Source organism: Ambystoma mexicanum, chromosome 12 (assembly GCF_040938575.1).
Source record: "Ambystoma mexicanum isolate Mex_15411 chromosome 12, UKY_AmexF1_1, whole genome shotgun sequence".
Classification (NCBI taxonomy): domain Eukaryota; kingdom Metazoa; phylum Chordata; class Amphibia; order Caudata; family Ambystomatidae; genus Ambystoma; species Ambystoma mexicanum.
In genome coordinates, this window is record NC_090936.1 from 478,627,107 (window position 1) to 478,646,572 (window position 19,466).

The 19,466-nt window shown below is 47.3% G+C and overlaps 1 protein-coding gene across 6 annotated transcripts in view; it reads left to right on the top strand.

Annotated features, from left to right (window-relative positions):
• The window catches only part of DGKI (diacylglycerol kinase iota), a 1,316,934-nt gene that overhangs the window by 596,747 nt on the left and 700,721 nt on the right, over positions 1–19,466 (top strand). For all 6 annotated transcript variants that reach the window (XM_069628758.1, XM_069628759.1, XM_069628760.1 and 3 more), the window contains exon 2: positions 14,181–14,289. In XM_069628758.1, coding sequence (XP_069484859.1) covers positions 14,181–14,289 — 109 coding nt within the window. The remainder of the gene's footprint in view (positions 1–14,180; positions 14,290–19,466) is intronic.

A 19,466-nucleotide genomic window follows, 5' to 3' on the forward strand; every position in this document is an offset into this window, starting at 1 on the left:
ATATGTGTTGAGTAACACCTACTATTTCTGCATAGACTTGCATGGATATTCCTTTTATTTTACTACATTCTGTATTGTGTGTTTTTGGGTGCTTTCTCCGCCGGCCTACCGTCCTGGAGAGTACACCCTGTTCATAGCCCACATTACCAAAGATGAAGGAGGTATGCTATCTGCCTTGGCCTGTTTACCTCAGCGGTGGAAAAACATGCAGGCGTTGTCGTGGGAACAGCATTGTGTACCCTCCCCTCTGTCCCGCATTGTATTACTACTGGACAGAATAGAAAGCAGCCCCTCAGAATAGAGTCCCCCCCACTAGAAAAAGCTAGTTGAGCTCTTTTCTGCTCTCATGGTTCACTCTTTTTGACACCGGAATGCAGTGATGTGGAAGCCCCTTTTAATACCCAGTCCCCCTAGGGACTGACTCCCCAACTCCAAGCTACCAGATTACAGTTGTGCAGAGCGTCTTCTGTTCTTTATATCCTTCGTCCTGGGTGTATTTGCTGCTTCCCAACTGAAGAGGTAAGTCAGAGGTAAGTCCAAAGTGCCATCATAAACCCTGCATACCAGGTCCAGGCGGCCCCACCCATCGACCACATCCCTTAGCGGGAAGACCCATTCCATTAATTGAGGGCCCCAGTCTAAGCTGAAGGACCTTGCTGAAAACGTACCTGCTTTCCAAGCTATTTACATGCAGACTTACAGCACTAATACTAAGGGCGAAATCCTTCAGCTTCTTTTGGGAGAGTTCACACTAGTAGCTTTTGTAATGACCATTGGACGATATGGAGACCAAGGATCAGATGAGATTTGAATTTCCAAAAGGAACTTCTCCTTGAGTAAGGTGCTAATAGAAGGGTATACATATATGAGCGATTGATTTGTAGAATGCCTGCTGACATTTGAGGCTTCTGGGTTCAAAGTACTAAGATGTGATGAATACATTGGGTGTTTTGTGGGTGCTAATTCGATTCAATCTAAAATGAGTGTCTAGTGATGGGTCAGGTAGTTGAGTATTCTAAGGCAACGTAGAGTCAGGTGTGAAAGTACATTCTACAGAAATGGCTGCACTTATTGATGGAAGTCACAGATGGTGGGCACACATCAAACTCTTGTCCTAGCAGTGCCAGATGAAACCCTGTGGAGGCCGCTAGGAAGTTGAAATGTTGGGCCCCCCCCCCCTCGCAAATGATCTCCTGCTACCTCTTCTTTTTGGGCGCCAACATTATGGGTCTACAAAAAAGCAACAACAAACAATATTTACACTTTGCTCAAGAAAATGAAAGATGTCTCAGCCAAAAAAGAGCAAAAGTGCCTGAACAACATGGATTTGTTCTGTTATGGTAGACGGTGAAGTTAATCAAATTTCATTATAACTCAGAAAAGCTAACATACTTAGTAGTGCAGACGACGGGTCTGTATACTTGTCTGTGTTCTCGAAGCTTCTACGTGCGAATATTGTACTAGGGTCTGGCGTCGGCGGGAGCTTGTGACACACAAACTCACAGAAAGCTTCATTTCTGGAGGTTTCTTGTGGATAAAATTGAACTAAGTGTGCACGTCGGCTGCTAGGTGGACATGACCATCACTACTGTACACTACACGTACGTAGTTTACACCAGATTGTTTTACAATCTGACAGCTGCAAGAAGATGAGCTTTTAAGAGACAAAGGCCCTCATTACGACCCTGGCGGAAATCGAAAAACGATGGCGGAAATGCAATACCGCCATCGAATAGCGCTCGGTGCGATTATGACCCGTCACCGTAAAGTACGATACCATTAGCGACACCGTAGTGAACGCCAACGCTAACTGCACCAAGTACGCGCACGCGCGCCATGCCAAACCGTAATTACCACCATGGCGCAACGGTACGCGAATTCTGACCCTAGCGGACATGTACCTAACGCCATCAAGCATGGCGGAAAGTACCATTCCGCCATGGTGAGAAGTACGGCATCGCGAATCAACCGTAAACGGCCCTACTGAGTGCCTGTACACCACTCCCTGGCCACATTGCACAACACCTCGTAGGTGCAATGAAGTCACACAATGCAACCAGTGAAATGTACAAGTCACCCATGCATGCCAACGAACAAATGAATCCAGGGGCTCCAAGTGCCTTGTGAGTGGGCATCCATATTTGCCATGGCACCATTGCCGCACTGATGCAGCACAGGCATGTGAAGGTTCAAGTACAGCAACATGAGCAGAAAAATGAGACAAACAAAAACAGGCCCCCCCATCGACTGACACCAGTGTAAGGCAACATTCAAAGCAGTATCCTGAGTGAGACTGCACCAGCCCTGTACTCCTGCCAGTAAACAAACCAACCATCAGCATAAGCATGTACCACACAAGTTGGCAGAGTGACAGAGCAGCCAGGCTCATCTCAAGAGGGGCCAATGGGAGCTGCAGGGCACAGATGGCACGAATACAGAAGCTATTCCAATGGACATGACCTCAGTCTCCCTCCAAGAAACGCACGCAAACACAGGCACCTGTGACCAGCCATAGTCTGATAATCACATCATTCCACCAATCCACCTGGCTGACCGGCATCTGTTACACAAAAGCTAATCCCCCGCCCCTGAGCATGACATCATTAAAACAGTCATAATGGCAGGCCCCATCCCTGACCTTACTGGGCTTCATAGGCAAACGCGGCCAGTACAGTACCACGCAACTATACTCAGAAGCCGGAACCCAATGCAGATCTCCTCACAATACACCGCTCCACAAATAGGAATATGCTACATTACTTGCAAAGAATAACGCTACACGGTTAATATCAGAATAGAAATTTAATGCACCACAAAATCACCAAGCCCATACAGCCATTAGGTCATGAACTCCAAAATACATTTCAGTATTGTGGGCTGCATCCGCAATAAATGACCAGCTTCTGCTTGTGTGACGCCCTGTTCCTTCATGGTACACAGGGGCTACATTCATGTTCAAAAAGGCAACATGGAAGCGCCTAGAACCGCAGGTCCGTCCCATTAGGTAGGCACTAGTCCAGCTGAAAGGTCGAAATGTTGCTCCTAGCCACTAGTACTGCGTAAGGGCATGTGGCCCATTGGCGATCGTCCCATAAGATCGTAATGGTGCTCCACTGATTAACTCGAAGCAGCAGGTGTCGGGAGTAAAAGCCATCTGCAGGAGTGGCATACAGATGGCAGCGGCAAAAGGGGAGGAGATACCTGTCACCCAAATGAAATGAAAAAGAATAGTATGGCCATCAGAACTTGATTCGTATTACTCACTTCAATGATCACACTAAATCTACAGCCATATGCATGCTAGCCCACTCAAAAGGATTATTCCCACCCAAAATATCACTTGCGAATCACAACTATAAAAATCGAGGTGAAAACACTATTACAAACGAGTGTTTGTGTGCATGCGTCTGTTAAGACAGAATCCATTAGATGGGATTAGTAACGTGCATAGACACAAGTGTTTGAAGGCGCGTCAAGACAGGGAGGGTTCAACAAGGGCAGAAAGACGATGGTCCCACTATGGCAGCTCTGCATCACATAGCGCAGGGGAGGTGGATAGATTCCAAAAAGCCTTGTACATGGCAAACTCTCCATCAAATCATCTGTCCATGCATCCATACATCATTCCCTCATCCCGGTATGAAAACGCCTGATTATTTACTCACGTAACATGTGAAATTTCCATTGAGTCTGTGCGTAATGCAGTCTGCAAAATCCACTGTGCTCCAGGCCGGAATTCCAGTGTTGTGAAGTAACATGTATTTGGGAACGTCCGGCCTTATCGTCCACTACGCTATTGCGCATCCCATACTATTCATATCAATCATAGCATTCTCGCCATGGCCCCTGTCCCAAGGACATTATACAATAGAACCTTATATCTGCAGTCAGACCTGTGGGCGTCTCCTCGCCGCTAGCTGAAAACCGAAAGCGCTGTCCTTCGAATTCCTCATTTGCAACATCACGTCGAAAAGGCATCTGTGACCGCTTGAAATCACAAATTCATCCATGTAGTGCGGCAGTGTGTGAAAATGGCAACTGGCTTCACTCACAAATGGGACGCCCCGCCCGTCGGTGAACCGCGGTACAGTGCTGCATGAGGGTCCACCGTTAATCGAGTACTACATTCCACTGACCCTTCACAAGTTTGTTCGCGACTGCAAAGATAGTATGTGAAGCAATGGGACCATAGCAGAATGAACATATGAACCAATATCTCACTGCCATCGGGATGAAATACATGATTGTAATGGCAAGATGCCATGCGTCGAATTGCAGCGTTGTGTGCGGGACGTGCTCGCCCAAAGGGGATTGCAGCTTGCACAGGTGGAATGAATCACCACAGGTGGAGGCAATACAGCTTGAAAACACATATATTGCACACCCTACCCCCTCCCACAACCACACCCACTCCAAAATGCTACCTGCAGGACTAGCGATGTTGGCCCTGGGGGACCTGATAGCACTGCAAGTACTCCAACTTCAAGAAGAAGACGAACACTAACTACTACAACAACCGGCCGCACAGAGGAGACGCAGGAGGAGGAGGAGGAGGAGGGCAAGGCAGGGCCAGCAAGGCCCGTCAGCACAGCCACCACCACCACGCAGGCAGCCCGCAATCCCACGCCTCCGAGCACATCCGTTCAACCTCACGGATGAGCAGATCCACACCCTCTACCGTTTGGACCGGGACACCATAACCGCCATTGTGGACATGACACAGGCTGACCTTGTCTGCATGATAGATAGCCCAACCGCCATCCCACCCCTACTGAAGGTGGTGTCTGTACTCCACTTCCTGGCCACAGGCACCTACCAGCACACAGTCGGACAGTTGTATGGCATTTCACAGCCAGTGTTCTCACTGACACTATTGCAAGTGCTCGATGCCCTCCTGAAGCACGCAGACGACTACATCTCTCTACCACGCTCGGAGCAGGAAATTACGAACACAAAAGTGGGATTCCATGCACTTGGCGGCATACCGGGTTGCATTGGTGCCATCGACTGCACCCATGTGGAACTGGTCGTCCCACATGCCATGGAGGCCCAGTACTGCAACCGAAAACAATTTCATTCTCTTAATGTACAAATGGTGTGTGACTCCAACAGGATCATTACACATTGTTGTGCCCGATTTCCTGGATCAACCCATGATTCTATGGTCTTGAGGAACTCTACAATACCACGCTACATGGAGCGACACGCAGGGAACAGATACTGGCTACTCGGTGAGTCTCATTTCATGCATGATAATGTGGGGTATGTGATGCGGCAATGACCTGGCAGGAAGGGGGGGGGGGTGCGTACGTAGCAATGTCATTCCACAAACATCCTTTATTGTCCACATACAGGTGATGCCGGGTATCCACTGAAGAGATGGCTCCTTACACCACTCCGGAACCCACAGAACCAGCATGAGGAGGACTACAACCATGCCCACTCACGTACCCGTGTAGTCATAGAACAGGCATTCGGCCTACTGAAGACTCATTTCCGCTGCCTCAGCAGGTCTGGCGGGGCACTCCTGTACCGCCATGAGAAGGTTGCAAAGATGGTCATGGCATGTGTCATGCTACACAACATGTGCGTACGTAGAAATGTGCCCATGCCCCCTGACGCAGAACTGCAAGCACCTGAAGATGGTCATGATGAGGGTGGGGATGTGGCAGCACCTCAAGGAGTCTGCGAGGCACAGGAGGGCCGTGACATTCTTCAGATTCTCATTGATTCATGCTTCTAGCACTCACGCCTGGTGGCTGATACATGGACACGGGACTTGTGGCACTGTGTGTGTCTGGAACATGCACAATATGGACTGTACGCCTATGAAGGCCTCGTACACAAAGATCAATGTCCACACATCTCATTGGATGATCGTGCATTGTTTATAGCATATGTGAAATTATGTTACACACCCCATCGACCCGCCACCCAAGTGAGCCCAACACACCCCCTCCACCCTCCTACCTCCCCCCCGAACACCAGTGTCCGAAGATGCTCATTGTCAGTGGGCAGACGCTATTGCAAGCCCCCTCTCCGGGTATCAGGGGCACCCCTGCCTGTGGAGCGCAGGTTCCTCCCAGATCTACGTTGGGGGCTGCCCTGGACGGAACTTGCAACGGATGATGTCTCTGCCTGCTCACGTCCATGCATGTCCCTAAGGGTTTGTGAGAGCTCAGTGAGCACACGGCGCACAGCGGCAAGTTCAGCACATACGTCTTTGGACGTCGCATGCAGTTCCCCCCTCAGGCTCTCGGTGCTTCTCTCCATTTGTACTCTCAGGCTCTCGGTGCTTCTCTCCATTTGTACTCTCAGGCTCTCGGTGCTTCTCTCCATTTCTGCCCTAAGTGTCTCAGTTGATGTTTCTATGGCTGCCTTGGTACCCCCACATTCATCAGCATGGTCCTTGAGGAGCGTGGCCAGTTGCTGCTGTTGCACGATCACCTGGTCGAGGGACTGTTGCCTCTGCTGTGCCATGGCCATTTGCGGTGGTGTCACAGAGGGGCTGGTCACCTCATGTTGCCTTGCCACAGGGCTTGTGGGGGATGGCCAGTCGTCGTCTTGTGGGTGCCCCTGCGTGGTATCCTCATGGTGTACGGGATGAAACAAACAGGGGGATTGAGACAGGCCATGGATGGATCTTACTTCGACATCCCCGTTTTCTGTGTCGGAGCATGCTGCCATTAATGCAGTGTCACCTATGGTGCTGCTGCCACCAGAAGCAGTGCCTTCTGTGGCATCCATTGGGGGGACCTGTGGTGGTGCTGTTGTGGGCATGCTGGCTGCTGGGGTGCCTGTTGAAGTTCCCTCCTGTGTGCTGCCACTTGATTTGTGCTGCTGCCGTGTCTTGATGCGTGCAGCTGAGGTGGAGGGTCTTTGGCCGTTGGTCTTGGCCCTCTTTGCAGGTGTGCTGGTAGAGGTGTCCTGGAGCTCGTCGTTTGAATCGGACCCTGTGGTGGAGTAAAGGAGGGCGAGCGTTATTAATGGGTCTGTTGAAATTGGAATGGCAATGTATCACATGCATTGGGGTGGTACCTGAGGGTGATTTGGGTCGGGGCCTTGGAGGTGGTTTCATTTTTGTGTGGATTGAGGATGCAGTTGTTTTGCAGCCTGCAGTTAGGGTGTGCCTGCTGCACGTGTAGAGGGTGTTTTTAGGATTTTCAATTATTTATGTATTTAATGTGAGTTTTAAAGTGCGCTATCAGGCCAATGTATGTGGACGTTCTCCTGGACATGTGTTACTGTTGCACTATGTGGACACATGGTACTTCACATGATTGGACATTGTGGATTTAGCATTGTTTTATTTGGCCCACCTACCGGATTCTTCGGATGTCTGCACTCCTTTCTCCATCCCTCCGACTCCCTCTATACTCTCCATTCCAATGGTGGAGGCACAGATTTCTTCCCAGGGGGTCAACTTGATGGGTGATTCCGATCCTCCCCCGGTAGCTGTGGCAATGTTACGGTTGGCGGATAGTATGCTCCGTACGCGTATCCGCAGGTCGTCCCATCGCTTTCTGCATTGCTGTGGGTTGCGGGGTGCGGTCCCCACCGCACTTACCCGCTGTGCCACCAGGGCCCATATGGCCTTCTTGTTCGCAAGTGCCGTCCTGGTCATTTGCGTCGAGAAGACGACGGCAGCATTCTCCTGGAGGGTCTCTGTGAGCACGGTGAGTTCCTCACGGGAGAAGTGGACCTGCCGCTTGCGGTCGCACGCTTTTTTCGCTACTTTTCCCATTTCTATTGCTTTCACTAGGGTGGATGACGGGTTGGGATGTGTCTCAGGGTAGTATTTTTAATGGTTGTGTGGGAATTCTGATTTTATAGGTGTACGGCGTGCTGTTTCCCGTTCCGGGACCATGTTTTTACTTCCGTTTCTGTATATTTACGGTGACCGTACTTTCCGATTGCCGCTCATTACGGTGACCGCTAAGATGGGTGGCGGAATTGCACCTAGGGCGCCGTACGACGGCGGTGAGGGGCGTTTTGGGGACATTTCCGCCATCGCGGACTTTGCACTTCCGCCATGGCGTAGTGCTCGTGCCCGATGGGTCGGAATTAGCCGCACTTTGCTCCGTCGTGCAATGGCGGAAACGCTATTTACGCTATGGCGGTCAGGTCAGTCACTTTACGCCAGGGTCGTAATGAGGGCCAAACTGTTATGTGAATCTGATGTCTCTGGTGTACGTACTTTGAGTTGTTAATGGGTACATTACATTAATACGGTATTTTCGCCAAAGAGTCTTTAATGTAAAGTTTTCATTTCTTTGAGTTGATTGTTTTTTTCTGTCTTTTGGAAACAATTTAGGAAATCTTTATAGTAATTTTCTTTCAAGATCAAATCAATATTATTTTGATCTGTTGCTGCGGGGCCCCTAAAAGGAGTGGGGCCCATAGGCCAGTGTCTACTTTGCTTATTTAGTAATTCGGGACGGCGTCCAAGCACTACATTAATTAAAACGAGAATTGAACACACGCCTTGAAACATGTATAATATTAAATGCAATAATTAAATCTAGACCGCACTCAAGTCTGAAAAAAGTCCTAGATTTTTAAAGTAACGTACATCAACGTCTGTCCATTTTTATCAAACACTGCTCATCCCAGCACAACCAAACATTCTCTGTAGTCCTGTTTATTTTGTTATTGTTTTAGTCAGGGTTAAAAATAAGTAATTCCAGAACTTCAATTGGAAAGAATAGAATAAGACCTGGCAAATCAATCAAGGAAGGCTTTGCTAGTGCCCCTGGACTGACTTCCTAATGGTTGAAAGAGAGAGACACGACAATACAAAATGGGTGCTTGGCAGAACTAAAGTCCCCAGAGTGACAGCGACTTTCTGCCGCACCCTTGTCCTTCAAACGCTTTTGTGATCAGATGGCGGGTCACCTGTCTAATCTTACTGCTGCCTTCTGGATTCACATGTTCAAGTCCCAGAAGCGCCAACCTTTCTTTAAATCCTTTTTAGTAGGACACATTGAGTCCCATTAAGTTGGTAACGCCGAAGGTAGCAAAACTCTAGAAGAAAGCTTTATATAAAAAAAGATTAAGCTATTAACAGTTTGGTTTATTTTTAGCAGGCCCAATGCACAGAGCTGCTGTGGCACCTTGCCTGATTCAGAGCTCAGTGTTTGAGTTCAGTCTAAGCTTTAACCCATTGTAGGGGAACACGACCCATTGATACAATGGGTATAATTCTTCTTTTCTGTGCCAGTCTTTCGGAGCGCCTAGATGAGGGAAATGGCATGAGTTTCGAAACCGAGGCACAGTCTCAAACTGCCTTAGCTGCTGGCGGCATTGCCAGTCTGCCTTTGGAGTGGACGGTGAAAATGGCTGGGTCAGTGCTGGAGGTTTTGGTATCTTTGCCTACGCTTCTTGATTCCCAATAGAAATCTTGTTGCACGGTGGCACCCTTCTGCTGATTTGGGGGTGCTACAAAGTTGTCTGTGACATTGTAAAGATACAGAAATGTACAACGATAACAGCAAGAACACAGAGCATTGCAAGGGTGCAATTTAGTTGTCGAGTCGGCGGGTAATGAGATTTGGTTTTTACTCTGGCTTACTAGGTTAACATACATTTATTTGTGAATATAGACGATGTAAAAGCAGACCTAGAAAGTGAGTTGCTTCGTTGGTTGTCATGAAGCTACTGTCAGGCAAAAATGCAACCGAAGACTACGGAGAAAAGGGCATTTGTGTGATTCACAACTTACCTAAAGTTTCTCGGCGTGGCTGTACCTGCCTTTGTCAATTCATTTTGAAGTTTTATTTGGCTTGTTATTGGGACATTTGAGGCTGCCCCTGGCATGCGATAGTCGCGCATGCGTGGTTATAGCTCATCATATGGCGACTGTGAATATGGTGCAGGATCGGACTGGGCCATAAAACTGTCTCAGGCACCAATGAAAAAGTGGCCACAGTTGGAAATGGCAATTCATTCCTTTTGTGACACTGTTTGAATAGTAACCAAGGGGAAGTTTTTTTAAAAACAGTGGGATGCAAATTGTGCTTTTTAAAGAATATTCATTTATAAACACTTGTAGAAACAGCTGCAGAGTCAATTAATTCATCAAACTGGTCCAAATTGGCCAAAAAAGTGGCCCACTTTGACCAAAAAAAACAGGCCCAGACCAGCATTTTGTGTTTTTCGTTTGGCCACTGGCCTATTGCCCTATAGGACAGTCCGAGCCTGATATGGCGGGATTGTTGGGGCTTTTAATGCCGCACTTGATACTGACAGGTGGCACTTGTTGGGGTTGTCAATGCTGGTTTCACTTAATCGAGTGCAATGTGGGATAGGTTACTTGGAGTTATTGGTTTTCTATCCCCTTCCTCCGTCACCTATACCTAACTCTTCCGTTTTCACATTACAGGCTGTGAGTCTGGTCTATTAGAGCATGACGTCTTCATTTGCATGCAGAAGCGTAGCCAGGATCGTCTTGCAAGTGGGGCCTGAAGCTTATGTAGTTGAGCCCACCACAGTGATATTAATGCTGCAAGTGATTGGGCATTAATAGATTTTGGGTGGGCCTTGTCTGCTCACGCCTTACCCTGCCTACTCCTCTGTTTGCCCGGTGACCATTTGCCAGCCTGATGCAGATATTATAACTTGGTAAGGCTAGGACGAAACGTGGGTTGTTTTTGTTTTTATAATTTACTTATCTGCTTAGATTCTCAAGTCATGACTTTTTGAGTTTCCTGTGAGCTATTTTGCTATTCGCGTGTTTGCATGCTTTCTAATATACGTATCAACTACTAAAGTTCAATATTGATATTGAAACTAACTAGTCCCTGCGCATTCATTTATGTAAATATTGCAGTTTCTATTTTTATAATGTGGTTAGGTATGCAACCAATTTTAAGATCTATTGCCATTTTGTTTGGAAAACAGAAACATATTGAAACATAAAACAAAATGGCTCTGCTCAGAGGCCCTACTGTGATGTCACCTAATCCCACGGGGCGCTCTTTCCAGTAAAGGCCTGGCTGCAGTTCTCGCATGCAAACTGTGCTCACTCGGAGATAAACTATTGGTAGGACAAGGCTGGGACCAAGACTTGGCTGTTTGGTTTTTGGTTGCCTCTCAGGTGCTCACCTACTTGGACCGCCTTGTCCTTGCTTGGGTCTCCTACTGGTGCCCATCAGAGCTTATTCTCATGGGCCGGGACTGCAGAACCATAGTTGTTATGCCTTAACAGCCCTCCAAGCCTTGCCCCAGGCCTCTCTGAGTTATCTCCTTTGACTCATGGGCAAGTGTGGGGCAAGGTGTGTGCCAATCTCTCCCCAGCCGTTGCCAGTGTTTTAAGGAGTCTCTTCACCCCTTCCAACCATCTCCCCATGTTGTCCATGGAATAAGGATCATGTGCCCCTGACAGGCCCTTACCACAAACTTGGGCAGTGCTTTCGTTGGAATGACAGCCTTATATGCGCTACTGCTCCTCCCAGCCCCCTGCTCCAGGGTGGGTGTTTCCAGGAAAAAACTTTGAGTTTATATGATATGATATGGTATTTTATTTATATCGCTCTCGTACACAAGTGTTTTACAGCTGGGGCTGCAAAGCAGCTCACATTCACTTTGGGAATTCTGTGTGGTTTGTGTTGCCATGAATAGGCACAGACTTCACTTGCCAGGTGAGGGAGTGGACAGTAATAGGAACTGGTCAGTCCTGCAGTGTGCAAAACTAAAGGTTGATACCCGGAAGGTTTTGGATAAATCATAATCACAGGCACAGCTCTGGGAAACACTCCAGACAATCCTTTTTCAGCCTGCTACCCCATTACAAAAGGGGAAAGACCTTTTGAAAATCAGGCTTGGCCCCACCCCAAAAGGGGAAGCCCAAAGCAATGGCAAAGGTTCAGATTCTTTCTAAACCTTCTAGCTATCATTTTGCTTAGTCACCCCGAGTGGGATGGTTATGCCCAGACATGGGTCCCATGCCTGCTTGGGCTTGAGACCCAAGCTACTCCTCGCTGATGAGGCCCAACAAGGCCAAAACATGTCTGGGGATGCTTGTGGTCTCGAGCAGAAGGAATGTGACCAAGCACTTCGGGCTGGACTGCCCCTTTGGGGGGTGGGACCAAGCCTGATTTGCATATGGTGTTCCTCATTTTGTAATGGCTTGGCAGCCGAAGAACGATGGGCTGGAGGGTTGCCCAGAGCAATGCCAGAGGTTAAGATTCATTCTAAACCATCTAGCCATCACCTCTTTTGTTTTGCTCAGTCCTGCAGAGTGGCCAGCTTTTTCTGAGAGCCCAGCGTCTATAAACACCATATTCCCACCCTCTATAGCAGGGGTCTGCAACCTTTTTCTGGCCAGATGTTTTAGACTACACCATCCATTATCCATAGCCAGCATAGTCAATGGTGAGGGATCATGGGAGTCATAGTCCTAATCATCTAGGGAGCTGTGGGTTGCAGACCCCCTGCTCTCTAGCCTCAGATGTGGGAGGCCACTTGGTTACTGGCCTGCAGCAGTCCACCACAGGAGTTGGTATACTTGGCCTTGGCAATCTCCCCGCTGCAGATACATTTCCTCTCATCTAAATAAAAGGGGAAGTCCCTTACACGCCTATGCAAATAATATATGTTTGTTGTGTTTCCACAAAATACGCAGGCACAGGAAGGCAAGTGAACATGTTTATTTCAATCGGTAAAAACTGCACCTGCTTTCACCCTCCACCCACCACTCTCCAACTGCCTTCTCGCTGTGTGCCCTCCGACCCCTCTCAGTGCTAGTTCAATAGTTTCAGCCATCACCCGGTTAAATCTCTCTACTAACCCATTTTTTTCAGGATGATAATTAGAAGAAAACCTCCACTTTATGCCTATACTTCTTGCATATTCCTTTGGTTTATCACTCTTGAATTGTGTAGCGTTGCCACTTATTATAATCTCAGGGTGCCTTTCCTTTCTAGACACTTGATCTATGAATTGTATCACTTTTACCATGCTCACATTGTTGACAAGTTATACTTCTGGCCTCTTAGTATGATGATCCACCATTACCAGAAGGAATTTTACTCCCACTTACAAATGATCATATGGCCCTACAATACATATTCCCACTTGTCTCCAAGCACCATCAGGAACCTGAATTTGAGACATACTTTGTTTCATCACTTTACACTCCTGTCTGAGTTCTGACATGGCCAACAATTTGGCACTGTCCTTTCTATCTCCACGCCCATCCCTGGCTACCATTATCTCTCTTACCTTTTGTTAAATTCCTGTTATTCTGTGATGGCCTGTGTGGCCTAATGATATCAAACTCTCTCTGTAAGTTCCCGCTGGTATTAATTTTTGCCCACACACTAACATGTTCTCTTCAACCGACAATTCTTCCTTGACTTCTTAATATGACAGTACCTCCTGGTCTAGACTTCCTTTATTAGGCTAAAATTCCATGGTGTAATTCAATAATTAAAAGCTTGTTGCTGGAGGTAAACACTTCAATTTACCTCAAGAAATTAGCACAGTAATTCCTCCAGCGGTAAATCCACCAAAATCCATGGGGGAGTTACCACCACTTGCAATCCTGTGGTGCCATACGACCAAGAGAAGGTAACAGTCATCGAATTTGGTGGTAATTCAGTGGAATTACTGCCAAATCACTGCCATCGTAATGAGGCTCGTAGACTTCTACCATGCTCAGGAAACACATATTGCCATAAACAAGTTTGAAACCTGAGTAAGAAGTCATGTCGTAGCATTGGTTAATGTGTACTGGTTTCATTGCTATGTATTTAATTATTTAATGCATATTATGTAGTACATGAAGAATGCCATGAATACCCATTTGAAATATTTATTTTCCAAGAGCAAAGTTTCACTTTTTATCCATTCTTTACATTTGAATGGATTCGTCTATTCTACAGAACAGATTGTGATGCCACAAAGAGTTCCTATAGCTGTTCTTCCATTGAGCGCTGTGTCAACCACGTGGGCAAGGATCTAATGAGAATAATATAGGAGCGGAACCTTGCATGTCAGGTAGTCCCACTAGGACTAGAGGCTGATGATGATTCTGAAATGGATAAGGGGATGCGCCATCCTACACAAGATGGCTGCCCCACATAAAGGAGAAATGTATGCCAGTTCTTGGGAGAATATGAACTTTGATTTTTTCCTTACTTGTGCCGCTCACTTTTGTTTTCTTTTCCTTCTAATTCCAGGAAGGCGATTTCCCGCTCTGGCCTCCAGCACTTGGCCCCCGCTCACTCCCTCAGCGTTTCACTCTCCAATGGACCCCTCAAGGAGCCCAGATCAACTCTCGATTGGACTGTAAGTCGCCAGTGTCCCCCTGATTTACCCCGCACTGTCTTTCCATGTTTCCTTTCTTTCTTTGAACAGGGCATTGGCTCTACACAGTGGAGTCTTTTTGACCAGCATGTTGGAGGAGTTGCTTGCATGACCAGCTCATTTTGAGGGGAAATACACCAAAATGTCGCCCTCAGAATTCCGACTACCGAAATTCTGACTTGGGGTATGGGTTATAATGGTATTATCGGGGGGCTGTGGGGGTCTCCTATCCCCTGCATTTGTATGTGGTGTAAAGGGGGTTGGAAAAATAAAAGTTGCATTTTCGGCCCTCGGAATTCTGGGGGTCGTAGTGATCACATAGATCCTTTTCAGCATAACTATTTGAGGTAGTGTGCATGGGCAAAGGAGAGGGGTGCATCTTGCATGTAATTCTTGAATGAAGGGTGTAAAGAAGTGCAATTGCACTAAACCTTTGGTAGGCAAGGGTGTTGCTGATAAAACGCAGCCTGCGACAACTAAAACAGAGAAAGGAACCAACATGCTTTGAGCAGGAACATTGCCATTGGGTGAGAACTCAAGTCCTATTTAACCACGGGGGCACTTGATCACATTGAAATGAATAAATACATGTGTAGGTCTCAGTGATAAAAGCATCTTTTTTTAAATATGAAGATCAGACTGGACCATTCCAGAATGGTCACTTGACTTGGGAAAGATCACTCTGGCAAAGGCTCCCATGGGATCATCCATTCATTGGCTTCACTGTACATGGGTAGTGGTGAGCTTTGGAGGTTACTGTTCACTTTTACAACCTCATCGTGGCAGTATTTAATTAAGTGGTGATAGAAAATTGCCACAAAGTAAAACCGAAATCATAGAATGTAGCGACTCCTTTCAAAAACCATGCACCCCATCTTATGATTTCTATTTGAAACTCTTCATGTGGGTTCAGAGGGCACAAAACACAGCTAAAGGCAGTTATTGTGAGACAACAAAAGTGTCACAAGTGATGTTTTAAAAGCGGGTTATGGAGGGTTGTGATAAAATGGATGTTATGTAAGTCAAACCTGCCGCAAAAAGCAGTGCATTGTGCACGACAATGCGTCATAATCGTGAACAGGTCAAAACACGTGGAATTTACGGCTGGTTGGTGTTTTGTAGTGTAAAAGTGAGTTAATTGAGAAGCCAAACTTGGCTGAGAGAAATCCCTTATAAAGAAAGTATTTCCTAATGCTCAGACATTCGTTATGGAGTCTTTCACACTACGCACATCACCGCCCTAGTGGCCTTAAAGCACAGAGGCTTGCCCGTGTATAGGGGAATTGTGAGCCCGGCCGTGGGTGGCAGCCAGACCGTGGTCTATGGGATGAAAAGGAAACCTCCCCAGGAGTGCTGGGACGGGTTACAGTGGGACACAAAGACAGAACTTGTAACATATGAGGGATCGAAGGGTGGAAATAACGGCCACCGCAGAAGTCTTTAGTGTTGTGTAACCCTTTGATGAGTTGTGACTGTATACTGCATGCAAGTGAGGGTGCCGCCCATCCAGAAGTGAAAGACCTTGGCAGGGACACTGGTTTCCAGCCCCAGGCTGCCATGGGCACCTTATACCCTCCCATACTGAGGCATCACTCCATCCTTCGCTAGTGGTGGCTACTAGACGGGGTTTCTTGACTCCTTCTCGGCTATTTATCTCCCCCTGAGGCCTCAGAAACTTGAACAAATCTTTACAAGATGTCCAGCTAATTTGATTTACATGGGGCAGGTTCCTGAGGGAGAAGTGCAGGGAAGCAAACCCTCTGTGGTGTGATTGCCCTTCAGCACCACTCCGTCTCACCTAAAACATGCATAGATAGCTTTAGGCTGGAAACCAGGTGTGAGGGATGATTTATGTGTCCCCTTTTTGGATTATATAGAGTTTTTATAAAATATGCTGACATAGAGCCCACTGCAATGGAGGATCCATGACAACAGCAAGAAACAGCACAAACTTGTGAGTCATTTCTAGAAGAGGCTGGTTCCCCACAGGTAGCCGCAGATGATAGTAGGACGACTTAATGAATACATTAGCTAACAGTTAAAATTTCAGAGTTGCATTAAACGACGTAACTACCCCATTCGGTATGCTCTGTTTGGAGAAATTGAGAAGGCCCAACACAGGTGGAGGGGGAATAGCCCTGGTCTCTGCCTCCTCAGCCCACAAGCTGGACCTCTGTTTTCTGAGTTTTTTTCAACAGACGAGGTTATTGTTCATACGTTTCTTGACATTTATGAGTCTGTCTTCTACATCATTTATTTTAATGTCATTTCATGTAGTTTGATGAAGCTGAATATCAACAGCATGCAAATGCAATGAGTGTTTAGGATGCGGTCCATAGGAGCCATCTACAGTATACACTGAAGGCGAGCGAGCAGTGACTGTGCTGGTGCTTGGGGCACTCAACAAGGGATCATTGTGGATAGGAACAAGAAGACCAGTCTCAGGTGATGGGTTCATTTGTAGAGGAAGGTCATGATCCAGTATGCTGATGAACCTTGCGCACCCATGGATTCCTTTAAGCCATGTGATATACTGCAGTGGAACACTACACCGGAGGATGCTGAGAAGTCGAGCAGGAGCAGGGCCCAGGCCTGACTGTGGTTTCTAGATGTGAGGAGCGGTTCACTGACATCCATGAGGGTGGCTTCTGTTCCTCTCTGAGGGTGGAATCCAAAATGGTAGTCCTCCACATGGTTGGGTGGCTTGAGGTGAACTGCACTTTATCTACTGACTAACATTTGATGTAAAGGGAACGGCACCGAAATTGGCCAGGATTTCCCCAAAACTGTAGGGTTTTGTATTGTGCGGTCCAAGGTTGTAGGCTAGAGGATAGGGGAGAGAGTGAGGCATTGATTGTCTTGGGAGGATAGCTCAGGGGCAACATGCTCACCTTGGAAGCAAGACGACACGGAGCAAGACAGGTTCCATCCCCTGGTCCGCGCTTAGAAACCTCTGGGTATTAAGTACGTTATAAATAACCTATCATATCATTGAACAGATTTGCCAGCAGAGGGGCAATTACTGGTCTATCCTGGAGTTACTGCTTCCTGGTGATAGGTAGGAGGCTTGGAATGCCTTCAACATTGACAATCTCACCTTCAGCAGAAGGGTGAACTCAAAGGTGTTCACTGCACAGGAGGCACCACCAACATGTGCACTTTTCTCCCCTCTATGCAATTTTCACGCTTTGCATTATGAAGTGAAAAAAGAAATGATGAGCCTAGCAGAATCAGATTATCACACAATGTTTGCATTTTAGAGCGCAAAGAATTCCAAATGGCGTCCACAATGTATGCTTGAGAGAGGCATTTAGAAAGGACTACTCTTTAGGTGCTAAAAATAAGTGGATTCCCCTATGAATCCTGTGCAGTGATGCCAGCGTGAGCATGGATGATGGTGGTGATGGCTTTCTTGGCAGGCGGAGGGTATGGGGTGGGCAGAAACAGTCATTCGGTTCTGTGCCCCTGCTCAGCCTACCCAAGAAACGAAAAAGAGCCACTGTGCAGAAACAATTGCAAAACTAGGCATACACCTTTCAATCCAGATTTGTTCACCTTTTCCGGCACTTGGGGGATTTGAAAATGAGCACCAAGGAGTGTGGCCCTGGCAGAGGGAGTTGGATAATGAAGGAGAGTTTGTGTTGGCGATGCCGCTGTGTTAGGTCTGAGCCAGTCTACCATTGATCTGAAGAAGTGAAGTGGATGCTTACAATGTTTTTGGGTGGGTGCTGGGGGACAAGCTGTCTTAGTCAGAGTGCAAACTCTCTCAAGATTTGGAATAGTTTCTTTGGAGAGTTGTTGCCAAAATTGATACAAGTGTTGTAGTACGCTTTTTGAGTTCCTCGTTTGGCAGATTTATCGTCCACTCTGTTAAAGATGTTGCAGGTGGTGCGATCAATCAAGGACTTGGATTTTTGCAAGACCCTTCGAAGAGTTCCTACATCCCTTTTCATTACTCAAAGATCCCAATTTAATCCCATCTGTACTTCTTGAGTTAGTACCAGTGGCATAAATGCAATGTTAGGAAAGGTCCTGAAGAAGGCTTCTGCCTTGAAGTATTGAAGTTGCTGTGCCAGTAGGTGATGCCCAGTGTCTGTCTAGTAGTCAGTGGGTGTGGAGGGTGGTCATTCTGCGTCATTACTTGTGTTAATGTGTGGGTAGACCATGGGTGTGGCTGAGATCAGGAATGCTAGGGCCACATTCATTGGTTCCAGAAGGAACAGTGTGCAGATCCTGTCAATCCACACCGAGTGCATATCCTTCGGAGGAATCTTCAACCCAGATGCCAAGATCTCTGAAAATGCATGCTCGTCGGGCCAATCAGCTCAGTCCGTCAGGCAGCTGCTTAATGCTTGGCGGGTGGGATGGATAATTGCTTCTATGAATGTTGCGGAACAACCACTAATGCATGTGTTTTGGAGGCCTAGGGAAGTAAGTAGAAAGGCTTCACCCTCTGTGTTTTCTTGGGCTGGCTTCCACATGCCCAGGCTCACCAAGCGGTGAGTAAATTCCAGAGCTACCCCATGGCACGGTGAACACCTCTTCTCCATGTATCTTAGAATACCCCATGGAATGCAGTTGAGACCCAGGATAAAAACGGTCCAATTGTACATGAAGCTCTTCCACCTTGTCCTTCTCAGGCCTTCCCGAGCATCTTACATATCCTCTGCCCTCGTCTCAACTAGCACCCCCCGCCCCCGAATGTTGCTCCTTCCAATCACTACTGAATGTTCTATCATACTCCTCCTTTTCCTCTCTGACAGACAAAGCACTTTGAAACCACATTCTATGACAGGAGGCGCTATACAAATGCAAGATAGCATCACATAACATGTAAGCAAAATGTGCTTAAAGGAGCGGTTTCTAGGTTCTTTGATATACTTGCTTGTAGTAGTGCCAAAGAGTGTCAGTGGGAGAGAACCTTTCTGCCCACATCTCTGTTCCGCAGATGGCATTCTCGGAAGGAGCCAGTTTTCAGTGAATGTTAGGCAGTCGAGCGGGCAGACCGCTAGGTTGCCCTGGATGCTCCAGAAGATATGCAGGTGAACAGTGCACCTTTCAAGATTATGTGGGCAGAGCAGGGGATAGTGGGAATGATGGGGGGCAGGTGACATCTTTCTCATACTTATTGGTCCAAGCACAAGAGTGAGGCTCCTGTG